The following is an 18,485-nucleotide window of genomic DNA, read 5'->3' on the forward strand; positions in this document are numbered from 1 at the left end:
CCAAGTGGATTTGTACAGAAAGGGAAAAACCCTATTTAATAAAAAAATAAAAATTTACGTAGCATGGTATGAAAACCTAAGAGGAACTGCAGAAAATCTTTTGCTGGGCAAGAATCTATCAATCATTTCAGGGGTCAGATCCCACTATTGAAGAACAGGTACCTTTGTTCCACATCTTTTTAATTAAAATCTTAATTACACACACAAAAAGTCGGAAATCTTCTAGACACCTTTGAGTTTGCTCCTGTGTATTCTCCTTCTCCGTGTCTGTCTTAGTAATTACTTCTGAATATTGCATCTGCTCAAGGTGGGATAAAGACGTATTTTGTGGAGGCTCCAGGGACATCTGCCAGCCACGTCCTCACCACATTCTTCAAGGTCCTGTTTTTATAGCCATCAGTTCCTGTGTGTTGAAGGCCAAGGGGAAGCCGGCCTTTGACAGCTGTATGTGTAAACCCTCCTTGTCCTACCTCAGACGACTGGAGCTGCTGCCAGCCATCTTCTGACCAGCACAAACTCACTCCTGTCGCTGGACAGGTCCACAGAAGGAACTGAGCAGCAGCTGCCACACAAAAGATAAGCTTTCTAAAGGCCGAGAATTTCTAGTTTGCTTTTTTCAACAGCTGCTGTATCGTGGACCCTGAACAAACACTGAGGTGGCAGTTCAGTGCTGAAATTACTTCGACCCCCAGCTGGTGAGGCAGACTCCTGTCCATTGGTCTCGAGTGCTTTCTGAGGGAGATCCCGTTTCAGGCACCGATCCCTGCCCTGGCAGAAGGGCCGAGGTCTCACCGCCCAACACCGGCGGCCCCTGCCCTGAGGCCCGAGCCCTGAGCCCCGAGCCCGGAGCCTGGAGCCTGGATCCTGAGCCCCTAGGTCCGAGCCCCATGCCCGCCAAAACCACCCAACATGGCCGCCGGGCACCTTCCCCTCAGCGCAGCGCCCCCTACCGCTCCCGCCCCGCTCTCCCCTCCCGGCCCCGCCTCATCCTGCCCGCCAATGAGCAGCTCACACGCAGCGGCTGCCCCAGACAGAGTTGCCCTGCAGCCGCCTGACCCAAAAAAGATGGCTCAGGAGGCCGCTGCTTCTGGTCCGCTGCTCCACGGACGAGTTCGGTTGATTCTACTGATTCGTGGGGTCTCAGCGCCAACCGGAAGACCCCGCGGAAAGCAAATTTGTCGGGCATCTGCAACGGCAGAAGGCGAGCGACAGCTCCCTCTGGGCCCTCTGCTTCGGTGCATGCTGGGAGTTGTAGTTCGTCTGGCTGCCGCCTGCCGTGTGTGAGGGGGGCGGAGGGAGGAGAAAGACTACAACTCCCGGGGAGCAGAGGGGCTGCCAGCTGCCCCGGGCCGGCGGTACCTGCGGCAGCGCGGGCCTCGGGGTGCAGCGTCTTCCCGGGCTCCCTCAGAGGAGCCGAGCGGGAGAGCGCCGGGAGCCGCTGAGGAGCCGTGCGCCGCCGGCCCGGGCCGCCATGGATCTCTTCGGGGACCTGCGGCGCATGAACAAGCGGCAGGTAGCGGCCGGGAACCCGACGGTGTGCAGCGGTGTCAGCGCCCAACTGGGCACCGCGGAGGGGCTGGGGGAGCGGGGCAGGGGCTGCCCTCTGTGCCCTGTCAGCGGGCAGACAGCCGTCGGGAAGGGACCGTGTGAGGCTTTGGGCAAGCACGACCTGCGGGCTGTGGAAGTCCCTTGCGTTGGGTTCTGCTCTGGGTTTTTTTTAGCGTCAGTCATTGTAAAAAACAAAAACAAAACCCAGCAAACTTCAGAGCTGATACTGGAGCGTGACCAGCGATGAGGGAGGGGGTTATGCACCTGTTCCACCGTGTGTGCGTTGAAACCGGAGCCGTGTGGGAGGTTCTGGCTCCGTGTTTGACAGCAGTGAGCCACGGGGTGGGTCAGAAGCCACAGGCTGCTTGGGGGTGGAAGGGACCCGAAACTTCCTCTGGCTCCAGGTCCCTGCCGTAGGGCGTGGTAGCCCTAAGAGGAGATGGGCAGGGTCCCCCTCCAGCAGAGGATCTCCCTGTGTTGTTAAGGGGAAAAAAAAAAAAAAAAAAAGAGTGTTGTGAAGGCAGTGTGTCCTGTAGAATTTTGGGCTCAAAGTTAGTCCAGTCAATAAAAGATATTCCCCACAGGAAATTTCCACCTGGCCTCAGGAGTAGACCCTTTTGTCATCTCACTTGTCCCACCCCACAGCTCCTCTTTTTAAACCAAAACAACTGTTAAAAGTACAAAGTCTGTTATTACTCATCTCGTAGTATTTCTTATGTATGTGCTGAGTACCTAGGAGCTCAGGTGGGAGTCGGGGACTTGAGATCAAGATAGATTTGATCATTTACTTTGTAATTTCCTGTCTTTTAGAAGACTTTGCTTGCAAGTTCAGGAGCTCCTAGCACTAACAAATTGCACCAATGTGATAAGCCAAGATTGAGGAAAAAAACTTTACTCTGCAAGGCTGGTTGGGTGGCCCATATAGCAACCTGTGCCCTGGGGCTTCTGCTGGAATATGAACATCCATGTGTCTGGATTGCTCTTCCGTGGTGCATTTGGCTTGAAATTTCATGTTGTGCTTCTCAGTGCAATGCAGTAACTTTTTAAATCAATTTTCTTGTCTCATATAGCTGTATTACCAAGTCTTAAATTTTGCCATGATAGTGTCCTCTGCTCTTATGATATGGAAAGGGCTGATAGTCATCACTGGGAGTGAAAGCCCCATTGTTGTGGTGCTCAGGTAAGTCAATGTAAAGGCTTTTTTGTTAAAGGCCAAATATTGCTTTTTCTTTATCTCCTCACCTTCCCCCGCAGATAGATTTGGAGTTTGAAATCTCACCTAATGGAAGTAGTACTTAAACACTTATTTGTCAAAAAAACAGTTAGAAGAAAATAGCAAGGACTGCTTTTGTGATTGTAGTTTTGTTTTCATTGAAGTTTGTAGAAGCAGTAGATATGTGACACACCTTAGAAAACCTTATCTTAGAAAAACCTTACCTAAAACCTTAGAAAAGTAATAGATAAACTACTCAAGATTACATATATATGTGTGTGTGTGTGTGTGTGTGTGTGTATATTGCAGCAAGGATATTAATTCCTGGATAGTTGTTAGGATTCCAAAGAAATTACTCCCCTGTAATAGAAGTGCATGTAATCCTGTGAAGCTCTGGTTATCTCCTGAAGAAAATAAGTAAATGTGTTGCACTTTCTGAAGTAATTGAACACTCTACAGTCTATTTGTTAATTTCTTTTTGTTGTTCCTGTTGTTGTTCCTTACCATATGGGTATTTCTTTTGAAACTATATTACAGTAGAAGTTCTTTTATGAGCACAATGTACTGGTGTGTGGCTCTGTCTCCGTGGTATCTTACTTCAGGTATATAAAGAGCCCCTGAGTGTTCTTCAAATAAGTGCATGTTCATAGAAGAGTCAGCCCTACAGAAACTGAGTGTGTAATCAAGGAAGATGCAGTAAATAACAGTGTTTTAATGGGAATTTTCCCTGTTATTAGTTATGGGAACTGGAACTCTTACTCATGTTAATTGAGCTCTTTCTATGTGGAGAAGTACTTCCTGTTGTACTGGGAACATTTTTTTGCTTTTCACTAATAGTTTCCTTAACCAGAATGGTTCGTTTTGCTCCTCCACCACAGCTACTGTCACTGTCTGTAGAGCTGCTTGCTTGCCTTCACAGAGGCAGTGAGGGAGTCTGGGTGGGCTGGCTCAGACTGAGGTTTGGATTCTGTTAAGTAACGTCATGGAATGGGTGAAAGTGCAGATTTCATTTAAGTTTGTGAGCTTATTTGTAGGAGTTAAGTGTTCTTTAATCTTCTAATTAAATGTTTTCATGGTTCTTCTTCCATTCACCATGACACTAGTAAGCTCTCTCTTTTTGTTTGTAGTGGCAGCATGGAACCAGCTTTCCACAGAGGAGACCTCTTGTTCTTAACGAATTTCCATGACGACCCGATCAGAGCTGGTGAAATAGTTGTTTTTAAAGTTGAAGGCAGAGACATTCCAATAGTTCACAGAGTAATCAAAATACATGAAAAGTAATGCAACTTAGCACTTTCCTTATTTCTAAATATAGTTTCTTTTACCATGACTCTCATGTATTAATTTGGCATTATTTCACGAAGAAGATGCTTTTAAAAGCAAATATCTGAAAGATGGTGAAGGTTATTGAGTGACCTAAAACTGTATTGCAGCATTAGTGACAAAATACTGAATTTGATGCAGGCTTGCAGCTACTGTAGGTGGTCTTCAAATTTGTTCCCATCAAAAGAAGGACAAAGTTTTATTTTGACATAAATACGATTACTAAGAATTAATACAAGTGCATAGAACTCAAAAATGCATAAAGCATTGTATTATTATACAACTTCCTTTCCTAAAGATTTTTAGGGTCTACATCATCTGTGTTATATATATATATATATATATATATATTTTAGTATGTGATTTCAGAGTTAAATTTCTGTTCTACTGAAAATGCAGAGGGTTGGAATTTGGCTTTTATTTTACAGATAGGTACATGCTGCCTTTGTTGAATAAGCCTAGTGCCTGCCCTGAATGGACAATATGCCTTTCATGTCCTCTGTGTAATTGCCCACATCAGATGACAATCTAGGAGTGGTTTAAAAAACATTTTGTGTTAAAATCTGTTGACTGTCAGTAAAGTCTGTCATGTTAATGATTTAATGGTGTTTGTTAAATAAGCAGCACAAGCAGGACTGGAAGTAAACATTGTTATCTAATCTTGTAGCACTTTTCATCTTCATTGTGCTAGGTAAATGTTAATTGAGGTTTTATATTCAAGTGGTATTTAGTTATCACCTGGTTGCCTTCTAGAGAAAATGGGAACATCAAATTTCTGACTAAAGGGGATAATAATGAAGTTGATGATAGAGGCTTGTACATAGAAGGTCAGAACTGGTTAGAGAAGAAAGATGTTGTTGGAAGAGCAAGAGGGTAAGTAATGCAAAGTGCGTTCTTTTTAATTATGTAGCTGTTGGTACAATGTAGATCTGGTGTGGTATTTTTAATTTCTTAAATGGTAATTTAAAAACTACCTGGAAAAAATACTTTTATGAGTGGAATTTTTTTTCATAAGCCAGCACATTTAACAAATAATTTACCTATAAATAGAAAATCAACCAAGTTACCCTTGTAATTGCTAGAAATCACTAGGAAATAATTTCCACATTCTTCAGGAACCTTACGTAAGGTTTGAGCTTTGTCCCCTTCGTTAGCAAAGATGAAATCTCTAAGATTATCAAATAACTTGATTAAATTTTTATCTAAGGAAAAAAATTAATACATTTTATTTCCCATTCAGATATTTGTTAGTGACAAGTGTAGATGTTGTTTTGCACTAAAATATTTAAACTGAGTAACACTGACACGTTTCCATACAATATTTGAGGGTTAATTTTGCATTAATCTCTTGTGAATTACAGATTTTTGCCTTATGTTGGCATGGTAACTATAATAATGAATGACTATCCAAAATTCAAGGTATGTATACAAACATTTTAAATGCAAAACCGTAAAATAGTACTTAAAGGTAGTAAGAGTCTTGCATATAAGAATACGTGTTAATAAATTTGTGGTGTGGTACCTCATATTAAGTAAAATCTTTTTTCTTGCTCAGTTTAGCTTGCCTGTTGTTCAGAGGAACTTAGTATGTGCAATAATCTGAAAATATTCAATTTGTAGGAATTTCATAAGTGTATATAGTGGTGATGTCTGCTTATAATTAATATGATCACATTAAACTGTTCCTGTGATTCTGTAGGAAGACAACTGTAATTGTGTACTCATCTAAGAGGTGTAGTGTTGGAGAGGGCACACATTTAACCATTTGTAGATTTAGAGCTTCTGCAGAGAGAAATTATAATCAGTCTTTATAATGTTTTTCTTTTGCAGTTAGCTCTTCTGGCAGTAATGGGAGCATATGTGCTGCTGAAACGAGAATCCTAAAACAACCCATATAAACCCAGCCACTTTTCCAAGAACAGACTACAAAGTTACATATACAGGGGGAAAAAACAGATACGTTTCAGATGTTTTCATTTCTGTGTACAGTTACAAAACTGTGCAAGCTTTTCTCTTGTCTAAATAAACTGTACAACAATGAGTAAAGCTTTTGGCTGTTGGTTAGTATCTGAAATAAGACACTGCTTCCTGTCAGGATTTTGCTTGTGTGGCAGACATTGACTTTGAAGTGCTAAAGCAGCATGTGGCACTCCTGGAGGTGCTGTGTTGTTTTACTGCATCTGGACCTGCTTTCTCCCTCCTGATATCTTTTTTTATTACTATTATTTTTAATCTGTCAGCACCCTCTCTTTTCATGACCACATGTGTGAGGACACAGCATGTGAGCTGGAACAGGCAGGGAGCTGCAGGGGTTCAGTCAGACTGAGGCCTAAAGGAAGTTGCCTAGATATGGCTGACCAAAACACACACAAAAGGGTCTTCATTCTGATTAAGCATTGAGAAATTGCTCCTTTGTGGTGTAGGGATGGGAAACCCAGTGACCTGATTTCTAGGGACCATGTATCTTTCCAGAATCCAGGCTGTTAACCCACCTGCCCTTACCTTCCAAGCTGTAAAACAAACCTGGCAAAAAGGTTGTGTGGGGCTTTACTAACACTTGTAGATTACTGAATAAACAAAACAGCACAGTGGTGTACTTCAGTTGTATTACCTGTAAGGGTGAGACACGACTCCTGTGCTGGTGGTGAGAATGTATTGTTCTCTCCCATCCTATGGTACCTCAATAATAATACACATAAAATCGATTTTTCAGTTTAAAACTTAACTGATAACTGTTTTTTATGAAATTCTGGATTTTTCTCTTGGCTTCAAATGTCACTATTATACCTTCAACAAAGCAGAACTTGTTTTCCTCGCTTTCTTTGCCTTTGTAGCTTTCATAAGGAACAGCGTGATGGGTTTTTTCTACAGTTTTGTTTCTCCTGTAATCCCTTACCTCTACAAAAATATGCTATTATAGAATAATGGCACTACTTCTGTTGTAGTGGCTAGTGCCGAAAGGCAGACAACTGCTGAATTTTTCCAAGTAATATTACTTCTTTTGTGTCCTACTAAGAAGTTTTCATGTCTTATATTGTGTCAGATTGTGTAGAAATAAAATTGAGTGTAATAAATGGCATATCAGGATAATTTAGGTATCCTAAATGCAGTCTTCCTTAAAGTGTACCATCACAGTTAAGAAAAAATAATTTAATTTTTGGAAACAGTGTATATTTAGTAAGATTTTCTTTTTTCTTTTTTTTTTTTCCCCCCCCCCAGTAATACTGAGATGAGAATTTATTTGTATCCATCTACCCCAGTGCAATCACAGCTTAACTTTGAGAGTGGGGTTTTGGACATAACACAAATGACAAATTCAACACATTATCATGGGAATTTATTCTTTTGTTGAGGGGACATGGATTAGTAAAAAGATGCAAGGGTAATATCTAAATATGCAGGGTCACGCTCAGAAAACATACTGTATTTTCTGGGTATGATTTCCTGTGTCTCTTTTAACATTTCTTGCTAAATCTTACCCTGCAGAACAGGCTGCACAATGGAGAGAAACCTGCCTGGTTTTAGCTGGATGCCTTGAGCTCTGCTGGTTGCATCCACCAAAGCAGCCACCAGCACTGGCTTGTTTAGCCACCTAGGTAATCTGCTTTCTCTTTTGTGCTAAACACTAGGGTTTTGTGGTTTTGTTGCTTTTTTTTTTTTTTCCTTTTCAGCTAGTAGGAACAGATGCTGTAGTGATAAATCTCACATAGTTTAAGCCAAGCATTTCCATTTCTAGATAGATGCTTACTAATTTCCTTAGAGTAGAAGTCAGGGAAGGAAGTGCCAGAAGTTTTGTCCAGAATCTAAATTTCTGGTTTAAACCCTTTCCTTCCAGTGGGGATCAGTACAGAATCTTTTCATTCTTAGGCTGGTAAGCAGTGAAGCATATGGGAGAATGCTCTTCTGCTGCTTTGAATGATCTAATGTCTGCTAAATGTTATTAGTGTTTGCAGTGAAGAGAAGCAGTTTGGTGTTTGGTATTTTGTAGCTGAATGTCACCAGCTTTTCCTGCTAGCCCTGTTGAGAACAAGTGTGAAGGTAACTTGAGGTGTTGCCCCTGGACTTGGCTGTTGTCTCTGGCTAAGGTCTGATGTTCCTCTTGCTGCAGACAACATGTGTCTCTGCCTAAGCTCCCGTGTGCAGTGGAGCCAATACAAGTTGTGAAGGCAGGCAGAAGTTAGCAGTTCTCTGCTGGGTTTGTGAGTTGAGCAGCCTCAGCAGAGAGCACATGGGGGAAAAAGCAGGAACATGACAGAGGGAAAGGAGCAGGAACAGGCTTAGCCTTTGAGAACAGTGACCTGTTGGATATCACCAGTAACCGTGTTTAAAATTTCACAAGAATGTTGAGAGGGTGGTCAACACCGAAGAGTCATCCTTTATGTTCCAGTACAGTGCTTTGGTATATGCAACCAACTCTGCTTTTCTGTCATTTCTGTGTGAATATGCTATCAGCCAGCAGCTATGCATACGTGGTCTGTATCCATATGTGGGCATATGGAATGACATGGATGTAACCATCACCTAAATTTTGAAGCTGTTTGAACTTTTCTGGACTTGAGCTTTACAAAGGAAGCAGCTGTGATCACAGCACAGCCAGGGGTGTGTTGGGGTACCCAGGGGCTGGCCATGGTGGCTCCTGCATGCCAAGGGGCAGTGGCCTTCTGCTGGATGTGGGGCTGTGTCCCTTCCACACTTCTGACAGGTGTCTGGGGCCACCTGAGAGCCACATGGTTTGCTAATGCCTGTCCTTTCTGTCACCTGCCCTCGTCCTGCTCTTTGCCTTGTCAGGCTCTGGGCTCGTGTCATGCAGGTTGCACAGCTCCTTCTTTTCTCCAGTACATACGATGTTTATAAATCCAGCATCAGCAGTGACATGTGGAAGAAAATGGGCATTTAGGAAAGAGAACTTGGTAGTTTTACTTTCACTTGGTGCTTATTTTCCCCAGATTTAGTTGCAAACTAAGGAAGTGGCAGATGATGCTGGTCCCTGCTCTGTCCCAGCCCCAGCTCACGTAGGAATCCCACTGAAAGAGCTTGGCCTGTAGGCACCAAGAGCTGTCTGTCCCTCAGCACAACCTCCATGCTAACCCTGCTCCCTCAGCCCTCCCCACACCCAGGCTTTTGGTGGGGACCATGGCTTACCAATAAATGTTTATCATTTCATATTTTTCAGCCTCTTTAAAGTTGTGGAGCTCTCTTTCTGAAAAATGTCTTCAGTTCTTCAGGGAACTGTTACTACGGGGAGTCCATTTTCATGTTGTTTGCAGAATGTCTGCCCTGGCTGCAGGTCTGGAGTGCTGGAGATTAGTCTATGCAGCATCTTCAACATTTACAAAGTATTCCTTAGTGATCGTGCCCTGTTATTACATTGCTGATACACTTAAGCCATTGTTTGTTCTGTACATATATTATAGCTGTCACTAACGTCAGGATCACTACAAAGAAAATGATGAAAGGCACACCATTTTTCTTTTATCCCTTTTTATTTCCGTAGAATCTGCCTTGCTGATAAAACAATCACAGTTGTCTAAAATGTGAAGGAAACAAATTAAAGAGTGTTATTGTGGTAATGGCATTTGAAACCCACTAATGTCTTCCTGCCATGGAGCACAACAATAGTTCACTTTGCTATGGAATATGTGAAAAGCAGAAAGGTATTTTAAAATGGAGAGAGCTGCTGCTTGATGTTCAAACACAAATTTATGTAAGTAGTTTTCTTCTTTCAGAAAGGTTATCTCCAGTAAAGAGTTACTCACATTCAATAATGTCTGTTTATTGTACCTTTCCTGTTGGGGGCCATCCAGTATATTATTTCTGTTTATTATGAAATGCTTACTGATTTATTCTAATTCTTATTTTTATTTTTATTAATATGACCTTTTTTACCTTATGAACAAGTAAATGAAGAAATGCTAATAACACACAACTGTATTCAAAGATCTGGATCCTCTGCTGGGCCGAGGGAGAGGTGAAGAGACCAGAGAACAAGGACAGGTCTTTGGGCCCATGCCTGCTTTCCCTGCCTGCCCAGCACCCAAATAACCTGATGAGCATGGACAAGGCACCATCAGGCTACGTGTGGCTCAAACTCCAGGAGCCCTGGGAGCCTCACCCAAGCTTGTGAGCAGCACAGGGAAGGACGGGCAGAGGTCTCTCAGTGCAGACCCTGTACTTTAGAAAAGCCAAATATTGTGCTTTTGGTTTGTTTTTCTGGAAATTTACAGTTTCCTGAATTGTCAGTTTCCTGCCTTGAATTGCAGTGAACAATTAGAATTTCCCAGGGATGGCAGTATTGTATTTGATCATCTGTCACTCAGTTCAGAGCACATGCTGGCTGTAGCTGTGCTGCAGGATGCGCAGTGAAACTCAGGGTTGAGGTAGAAGAATACTATTGTAAATTAAACAAGGATGCATAATTAATAACCAAAATAAAAGAATGAATCACATTAATCAGTAAAAGAAGATGTAATAAACAAAGACCAAACAAGGGAACAATTTAGCTCATACAGTAAGATAGACAATTGACTTCAAAAAGGATTGTAGGAGGTAGTTTGCCCCATAATTATGTTAATTCACATCCTTGGTAGTTTCCATGGGGTATAGTTCACTTCTAGTAATGCTGAGTTAGCTGAAGGACCTGGCAAGTCCCCTACAGTCAGATTGGCTAACTGTGCATCCTAAATCCTGATGTTGTTCTCTAAATCATCACATAAACTGTCTAAGTTCCACATGACTCTATTCCTGCCTTTGTTTTCCTCTGGGACAAACAGCACATCAGGACTTGCTGTCCCCCTGCTACTCGCCCCCCTGCATCTCAGTGAAGCTGCTGGCATGCCTGAAGCTGTGTGACCTTGAGCCTCCCCTTCCCCGTGGCCTCCCCAGCCATGCATGGTCTTCTCTGGTGATTCACCCATCCTGTCGTCTGCACTGCCTCTCCAGGTTGGAAAGCTTTCCATTCATTAACTGTTACAAAGTTTGCCAGTTCCAGTTTCCTTAGGGTGCTGGAAAAGTTTACAGAGTCTGTGCAAGGAAAGAAGAAAGGGCTGTAAGCCAGAGCCATATTACTGACACCTGGATAGTAAATTTATGGGACATCGGAAATTAAAAGAACCTCTTTGCAGAACATTTGAAGTGACATTTTGCTTAGAGTTTGGCTGTTTTACAGCCATTCCTCCTGCTTAAAAACATGCTTGAGCTTTTTTCCCCGTAAGCTCTTGTAAAAGTTTTTCAACCTGCTCAGTCATTTAAGCCTAGAGCAGCAAGCCATTTGTGCAACTGCTGTCATGCCTTCTGTGAAGATAGTCTCGTTTTGACTGAAACTATCCAGAAAACAGTTCCTGTAACAGACACATACCCGAGCCACCCCAGCTCCTGGCCTGGCAGCAGCCTGAAACCCTTTCCACCAGGTAAAGCCACACACGTGTACGCACCCACAGTGTCACCAGCGTGCCCTCACCCCCTGCCGATGCCAAAGTCTCTGATGTCCTCTCGCACATCACCTGCTCCGCCGCAGGGCCACCAGGGCCTGGGGGAGAGATGCTGCTGGTGGGGCCACCCCTCTGCCACCCGCCTGCAGGAGGGGCCCAAGGGAGAGGGTCCTGCTCTGGATCCTGCACCATCCGTCCCGCTCTGGGGTCCCTCACAGCCCCCGGACACCGCGGAGCACCCAACCACGCCACGCTGGGAGATTCGGAGGAACAAACTTCTGAGACGTTCCTGTTTCTCCGATGTAATGGAGAAAACGACCCCCAAGGCTGGACGGGCTCTCCGAAAGTACGAGAGTGCACAGAAACGGACCGTAGCACCCCCCCCCCCCCCCGATCCCGCCCTGCGCAGATGGGGCTGGGGGGGGAGGAGGAGTCGGGGTGCGAGGTGGAGTGGGCGGGGGGCAGCACGGAGGAGCGAAGGGACGAGCCCTGGGCCGGCACCCCCCACTCCCCCCGCCAGGAGCCCGCAAGAGCGGGGAGGCGGGGGGGGGTCCGGGGGCGGCCTCAGCCCCAGCCCCGTGAGGAGGCGTCAGGCGCGGGAGCTCCGCTCGCACCCGATCCCGGCTCTGTATAAATGGGCGGCGGCGGAGGCGGCGGCGGTACCAGTGCTTCGCTCAGACGGACCCGGAGCCGGAGCCGGAGCCGGCCCGCAGCAGAGGGCGGATCGGCGGCACCGGCAGCGTCCCCGCAGCGGCAGGATGGGGGGCGGCCCGCGGCGTCCCGGGGTGCTGCCGCTTCTGGCGCTGGCGCTGCTGGCGGCTCAGGGCGGGGCAGCCCCGCTGCAGCCCGGCGGCTCCCCCGCGCTTACCAAGATCTACCCCCGCGGCAGCCACTGGGCTGTGGGTAAGTCTCCGGCTAGCCCGGCAATTCCCGGCCGCCGGCCCCCTGCCCGGCTCGCCTGGCCGCCCAGACGCCGTAGCGGCCCGACGGCGCTCCGTGCCTCGGAGGACAGGACTGCAGCCCCGAATCCAACCGGGACTCCGGGGCCGTCCCCGCCGTTGTCGCGGCGGGCTGCAGCCGGCAGCGGTCCCGGTACCGGGACGGGGCGGTGGCACTCGCACTCACACCGGGGAGGGAGGAGCAACGGCCGCTGCCGCCCCCGGCCCGCAGCCAGGCTGCCTCCCGGTGCTGGGCTCCCCTCGCTCCCGCCCAGCTCCACGGCGGGTCTCGTTCTGCCGGCGGCAGCGCGGCCCCGACGGGCGCTTCCCGGTTCCGCGGGACCGGCGCTCCCCGAGAGCCGCCGCAGCCAGCCCAGGCCGGAGCCGTCTCGCCTCCCGGCACCCTCACCTGTGTGCTGGAGACACGCGGCTTTCCCCGCTACCTTCGACGTGCTTACCTGCTGCTGCTGTGCGTGCCGCCGCCCTTCCTCAGAGGTGCAGGGACCCAGCCCCGAGCCCGCAGGTAGTCTCTGGGGCCCCAGGTCCCCACCGGTGCGACCACTCCCCTCCACAGTCACCTCCTTTGCAGCCCGAATCCAGCTGCGATTTCGTTTTGATGGCAGTAAACCAGGATGTATGAAGAGTGCATCCTCAAATTTAGCTCCTAGAAAGGCTCTGCAGCATGGGCTTACTCTAGAATCCCCACCTCCCATGTCAAGACAGGGAAAGTCTGAAGCCTACAGCTTCCCCATCCACTTGTTACTACAGGTAATCTTAGCAGGTGCCTCCCCTTCGCCCCAGGCAAAATGCTTGGTTATCGCTGCCCCGTTCTTAGCAATATTTTCTCTGACAGTGTAGCATAAGAGACAGAGGAAATTAGCTGTGACACTGACAAAATCTGTAGTCCCAGTTGTGTTTCAGCTTTAACATCATCTAACCCCTTCCCTCTGTGCTATTGGCCAATAACAACTTCCAAATGATGTTTGAATTATCACATCTGTACCTGTTTTGGTTATTGTCATGTTACTGTCATTGTTACAGGACATTTAATGGGGAAAAAGAGCACTGGAGATTTTCCCTACGTCTATGAAGAAGAAAGCAAGACACCACTGTCAGCACTGCCTGAAAATATCAAGCAGCTGGAAGACTATCTGCAGTGGGAAGAAATCTCAAAATATTTGCTATGGCTGCTGGAAGGGAATGAAAATAAAAGCGCTCACTTTTTAAAAGGAGGGCTTCCCTGGTATACCAGGAACACCTGGGAGACAGATGACAATAGCAGCTGGAAAGATGTAAGTATGATAAAACGTGTAAAACTACTCCACATATTCAAATTTCGTTTTGCAGTGACTGCTGCCTCTAACTCATGGATTGTCCAGAAAAGCAGCAGAAATTAATCTCGTGCACTAGCCATTCAGTAAAGTAACGTTTTACGCTTGATAATAGATTGTCGCTCACAGACTGTATTTTTTTATGAATTAATTTGCTACTGGACATAAACTCAGTGATCATTCAGCAGATTTTAGTATCTGGATTCCTTTCAGGTTGCTGGTTTGTTCCATTCTGCCCATTTCTAGCAGTTCATGCTCAGGTGAACGTATCAGTACCAAGTGCTGTGTTAACCCAGCAAAACCAAACTGCTGTGAGAAACGGGTGAATCTTGAGGGCTGGAAGATGGCAAAGCCAGGCCCTATGGACTGTCTCCCTCAGCTGCTGCTCCAGTTGTTGTTATCCTACCAGTTGCAGCTGGGCTGAGGAGTTTCTCCCCAGCTTCACTCCCGAGCTGATGGTGCTGGCTGCCACTGTGGTCATTTGTAGTCTTGCAAAATGAGTCTGTGGCTACTGATGAGCTGCAGTGTGTGACTAGGACCCACCACTTCTTTCCTCCAGTTCATGTACTTGCTAGCTCTGTTTCTCAGGATTACAGGGCTTTGGAAGAGTCACCCCTATTATTTTGGAAAACCCTATAAAATAGGCTTGGAGGGATATCAGTGAAGTTTTATAGAAAGTAATCCAGGTCTAAATAATGTAACGTTAACTGCAGATATTACTAGAAAACTACTTTCTTCAGTATGCATCATGTCTGGTAGTGGCGATATATCTGCATTATTCTTTTAGGTAGCAATAAAATAGAATTAAAAAGTTAATACAACCCCTTAAAGACATTAAGGGGAAGATTTTTTTATTCTTCCCCAATTCTACTGCAATATGATGTGATTAATATTCCTGGACTAGTCTCCCTCCTGAAATGCTGGTGCAGTGAAGTCAGCGAATACTTTTTTACTTGAATATGGGTAAAAAATTACCCATTAAATTAAGCCATGATTTAAGTCTCTTGGACCGAACACTGTTTATAGGTTCCTTTCTGTCTACGGCTTTATGACAGTGAAGCTTACAATAACTATTTATCTCAACCTCAGCTCTGCATTGTGCAGCTTTGTGATCAAATTAGGTGAACAAATTCCATTATGCTATGTAAAGAGGGAAATATTTTGACTTCCAAAAGTATCTGGCAATAACTCCTACTCGTGAAGGTGGGAAGTTGCCTCCGGTAAGTTGAATCATAGCTGTATGTGTGTACTTTTACCCTAGATTAATCTCCACATTTTTGTGATCTGGTATTGAACATATATATGGGATAATGAGATTGTTGCTCTAAATACCCAGATTTCTTGAATTATATTAATAAAAAAAAGTGTCACATGTCTTTCATATGACTAAGGTATAAGACAACCTGCAAAACCTAATTTTGCCATTGAACCATTGATTTCCAGCATTCAGCAGTTACTTTGTCTGCATCTTGAAGTAAAACATAGTAATGAAAGTAGTATGTAAGCTGCACTTTCCTGCTGCATTTTTTCCCCTTGACTTTAGAAAGTAAAAACCCAGCACCTGAAGGTTAGGCTATGCATCTTCTTTTAGATCTGCCTTCCAGATGAAGAAGACCTGAAGACTTAAAGGAACATGCTTTACTTTTTTGAGAGCTGTGATAGTTTCCTAAAAATTTAAATAACAAGAATAGTTATCTTTAATAAAGTTTTATTAGTAAAGATGGAATTCTGACATACATGTGGAATTCAGTCATTCATGTTCACAGCGATACAAAAGCATAAATGACTTCTGTGTTTTGATTCTGTGGATTCTTCTGGATATGAGGGGTTCCGTGTTGCACAAGCTTTGCTTAGACAGCACCTTTGCTTGAGGTGTATTTACAGGGGGCTGCTATTCCCTGTGGTACTGAAACCACCTGAGGTAGTGAAATTTGGCCGAAAAAAAAGGTAAATCGTGTACCCTACTGTCAGATGTTGGAATAGCTGTCCCCAAGCCACATTGCATCGAGGGGGGCTGCAGTTCTCACAGACTGACTGTGGGCTGAGTTATTTCCTTCTGTTTTCAGTTAATACCAGGTAGATGAAGATCTTGCCTGCACTTTATTCTGTGAACAAATTACAGTTAAATTAGTTAAAGATTAGAAGGGAAATCTCTCCTACAGGCTGACCTTGGTGTACAACTAAGTTGAAAAATAAGCTTTAAATTTTTTTAATGACTTGGCTTTTTATCAATAATGAGACAGTATATAAATGAGATGGCAGACAGAATTATTTGGGAGAATGACTCCCCTCGTACTCTGGCAGTTGGTTATTACACTAACCAAGACAAATGATCTCTGTTTTGGAAAGATTATTAGGAGTGTGTTTGTTATGTGAATACACAGAGCACATATATATATATATATATATATATATTTGGCCTATTAACTTAGTGAATTACTTTTTTTTTTCTTTTTTTCAGGACAGGTCTATAAATAATATTTTTATCTTTTTATTAGATGATGGACTATCTGCTTCAAGTTATGAATATGAAAGAGAGCACACCAAGCTGAAAGAAGGCTAAGTCATGAAGGAATTGAATACTTTCTGTAAGAGACTATATTTCACTGGCACTTGATTGTATCAGATAATCAACAAGGTCTCTTTTCTGTAAACGAGATTTTCTTTGTGTAAAATATCCAAATGCACATATTCTTGTATGGTTCAGCAATGACTAAAGTGTCTACTTCATTTTCAAGGCTGTATTTTCTCACTTGAATGGCTTTGATATATATATAATTGTCACGGAAGGGTCTTCCAATTAAGTATATGACTTACCTATCTAATCAGTTTATCTCTTCAAAACTATATGACACTTCAACACTCGCAATAAATAGTACTAATAAAGAGGCTGAGTTTCTAATTTTATTTTAGTTAATAAAATGGAAATGGGCTGTGCCACAGCTAGGAACAATGAGAAACAACAGAATGATTAATTTTCCACGGAAGCTCTTCTCCCTCTGGAGTTGCTCCCGGTGCTTTTCTCAGCCGAGGAAAGCCGGTGCTGCCTTCCCAAGGTGTGGATGGGCCGGGCACAGAGCGGGCGCTGCCCCGGCCCGGGCAGGCAGGGCTGCTGAGAGCTTCTCTGCCTCGCCGAGGTGCGGGGAGGTGGCGGGAGCTCGGCTTGCTCCCAGCACACACTCCTCACCAGGCGTTAGCGGGTTTGGTGCCATTGTGTGCCCGCACGGGAATACGGGGACAGCACTGCGGGCCGGGAGAACAAGCTCCTGACACCTGCTGCGGGGCTACCGCACAGTGCGGCCGCGGATAGGGCGCGACGGCCACAGCCCCGAAGGCCCAGCCCAGGAGATGCGGCTGTGCAGAGGCTGCCCGGGCCGGGCCAGGCTCCCCCCGCACCGGCGCTGGGGCCGCGGGGCAGCCCCGCACTCCCCCGGCAGGCGGCGGCCGCGGCCCACGGACGGGAAGCGCCGCACAGCCCGGGTCCCGTGCGGGGCCTCGGCCCCCGCCACTGCCAGGCCCCGGGCCCTCCCCGCCTGTCGCGGTGTCCCCGAGCGGTGCCGGTGGCCGGAGCCGCGGGGGCAGCTGGGCTCCTCACCGGGCCCCGCCAGCCCTGCCGGAGCCGGGTCAGTCGTGGCCCTCTGTGCCTCAGTTTCCCTGCATGTAAACCGGGGCTCCCTCATCCCCCAGAGGCAGCGGTCAAACAAACGGGAAGGGCATTTTTGTGAGCAGGTGTTTGTGAGAAGGGATGAGGGAGCCGTGTGTTTGTGAGTGGTTCATCATAAACTCTGCAGCCGAGCTCAGCTGCAGCTTGCCTGCCCATCGAGCTGTCCTGGGTGTGAGGCACCGAGCAGCCCGCTGAGGCATTTGGGAAAAGATAAGCTGCTGGTCAGCCAGTCTTCTGGAGGTGCCGGTGGTATAAAAGCGTCGCTTAGAGCTAGCATTCCCTCCTTGACGTTCTGGATTTGCCCAGAGTCCTGCCCTTCGCTCCCTGCATCTGTCTCTTTCACAAGGAGTCAAAGAAGGTCTACCTGACCTGCCTGCACAGCACCTGGAACACCATCCTCGTTATTTATTTGCCCCAAATTCTGTCACTGGCCAAAGCTATACTTCTATCTCCATCCTGGTTCCTGCTGTCTCATTTAAACTTTCTCCTGAGTGTCTTGCCTAGCTGGCTTTAACTGCATTTCTACACAGAACTAAGCCTTTCAGAGCTGATTTCACAGATCTTAGTGGGGCAGAAATGTCATATGACAGAGGGATGACTGCCAAATGTCAGCCAGTTTTCACATCATGCATCAGTAGAACACAGAGATGCTCAGAGAGAGGAGACACAATATTCATTCTACCAGAAAAACTGGTAATGTTCTCAGAGTGACCAGTGACTTGGTCTATCCAGCTTTTCATTCTGCTGTCTTTCCTTTGTTTTATTCCACCATTTTCTCCTATAATAGAATTTTGTAAATGGGTAGTCTGTGGTTGACAAACTACTGAAGGAAGCTGATAAAGTCCACAGGTTTATAATCCCTGGCACCAGTGACACAGGAAGATGCTGGCTGCATGGAAAAAAGAACCTGAGTACCCAGCCCCAAAAATCTGAAAGCAAGCCCCTTGAATCAATGTCTGACGGAGTTGGACTTTAAGACGTCCCAACAGAGTGAACTGATAAAAGGTGCAGCCAAGGGTTTTGAGCAGATACTTGAGATTT

General features: G+C 45.9%; 2 protein-coding genes across 3 annotated transcripts; both read left to right on the top strand.

Moving 5' to 3' along the window:
- The first annotated feature begins 1,330 nt into the window (after positions 1 to 1,330).
- On the top strand, positions 1,331 to 9,849 carry LOC139789191 (signal peptidase complex catalytic subunit SEC11C). 2 transcript variants are annotated; one of them, XR_011723064.1, is made up of 7 exons: positions 1,340 to 1,513; positions 2,619 to 2,728; positions 3,889 to 4,038; positions 4,838 to 4,957; positions 5,446 to 5,503; positions 7,571 to 7,680; positions 9,258 to 9,849. XR_011723064.1 is itself a non-coding variant. In XM_071729709.1 (6 exons), exons 1-6 carry the CDS (start codon positions 1,472 to 1,474, stop codon positions 5,966 to 5,968), a joined length of 534 nt encoding a protein of 177 aa, XP_071585810.1. In that variant the 5' UTR covers positions 1,331 to 1,471; the 3' UTR covers positions 5,969 to 6,130. The 2 variants fall into 2 exon arrangements, 1 of the variants encoding a protein (XP_071585810.1); XM_071729709.1 differs by lacking the exons at positions 7,571 to 7,680; positions 9,258 to 9,849 and adding an exon at positions 5,915 to 6,130 and having other exon boundaries at positions 1,331 to 1,513.
- A 2,286-nt stretch (positions 9,850 to 12,135) lies between these two features.
- Positions 12,136 to 16,668, top strand: LOC139789200 (gastrin-releasing peptide-like). The gene is made up of 3 exons (XM_071729715.1): positions 12,136 to 12,414; positions 13,491 to 13,741; positions 16,279 to 16,668. The coding sequence occupies exons 1-3, from the start codon at positions 12,270 to 12,272 to the stop codon at positions 16,330 to 16,332; spliced, it is 450 nt and encodes a 149-aa protein (XP_071585816.1). The 5' UTR covers positions 12,136 to 12,269; the 3' UTR covers positions 16,333 to 16,668.
- Positions 16,669 to 18,485: the final 1,817 nt, after the last annotated feature.

This window comes from Heliangelus exortis, chromosome W (genome assembly GCF_036169615.1).
Source record: "Heliangelus exortis chromosome W, bHelExo1.hap1, whole genome shotgun sequence".
Taxonomy (NCBI): Eukaryota; Metazoa; Chordata; class Aves; order Apodiformes; family Trochilidae; genus Heliangelus; species Heliangelus exortis.

Excerpts from the sequence above, each read along its gene's own strand:
- LOC139789191 (XM_071729709.1), top strand. The coding sequence starts at position 1,472 with ATGGATCTCTTCGGGGACCTGCGGCGCATGAACAAGCGGCAG. Across the intron at positions 2,729-3,888 it reads CCCATTGTTGTGGTGCTCAG|TGGCAGCATGGAACCAGCTT; the intron begins GTAAGTCAATGT and ends TTTTGTTTGTAG. Across the intron at positions 5,504-5,914 it reads ATGACTATCCAAAATTCAAG|TTAGCTCTTCTGGCAGTAAT; the intron begins GTATGTATACAA and ends TTTCTTTTGCAG.
- LOC139789200 (XM_071729715.1), top strand. The coding sequence starts at position 12,270 with ATGGGGGGCGGCCCGCGGCGTCCCGGGGTGCTGCCGCTTCTGGCGCTG. Across the intron at positions 12,415-13,490 it reads CGGCAGCCACTGGGCTGTGG|GACATTTAATGGGGAAAAAG; the intron begins GTAAGTCTCCGG and ends TCATTGTTACAG. Across the intron at positions 13,742-16,278 it reads ACAATAGCAGCTGGAAAGAT|ATGATGGACTATCTGCTTCA; the intron begins GTAAGTATGATA and ends TCTTTTTATTAG.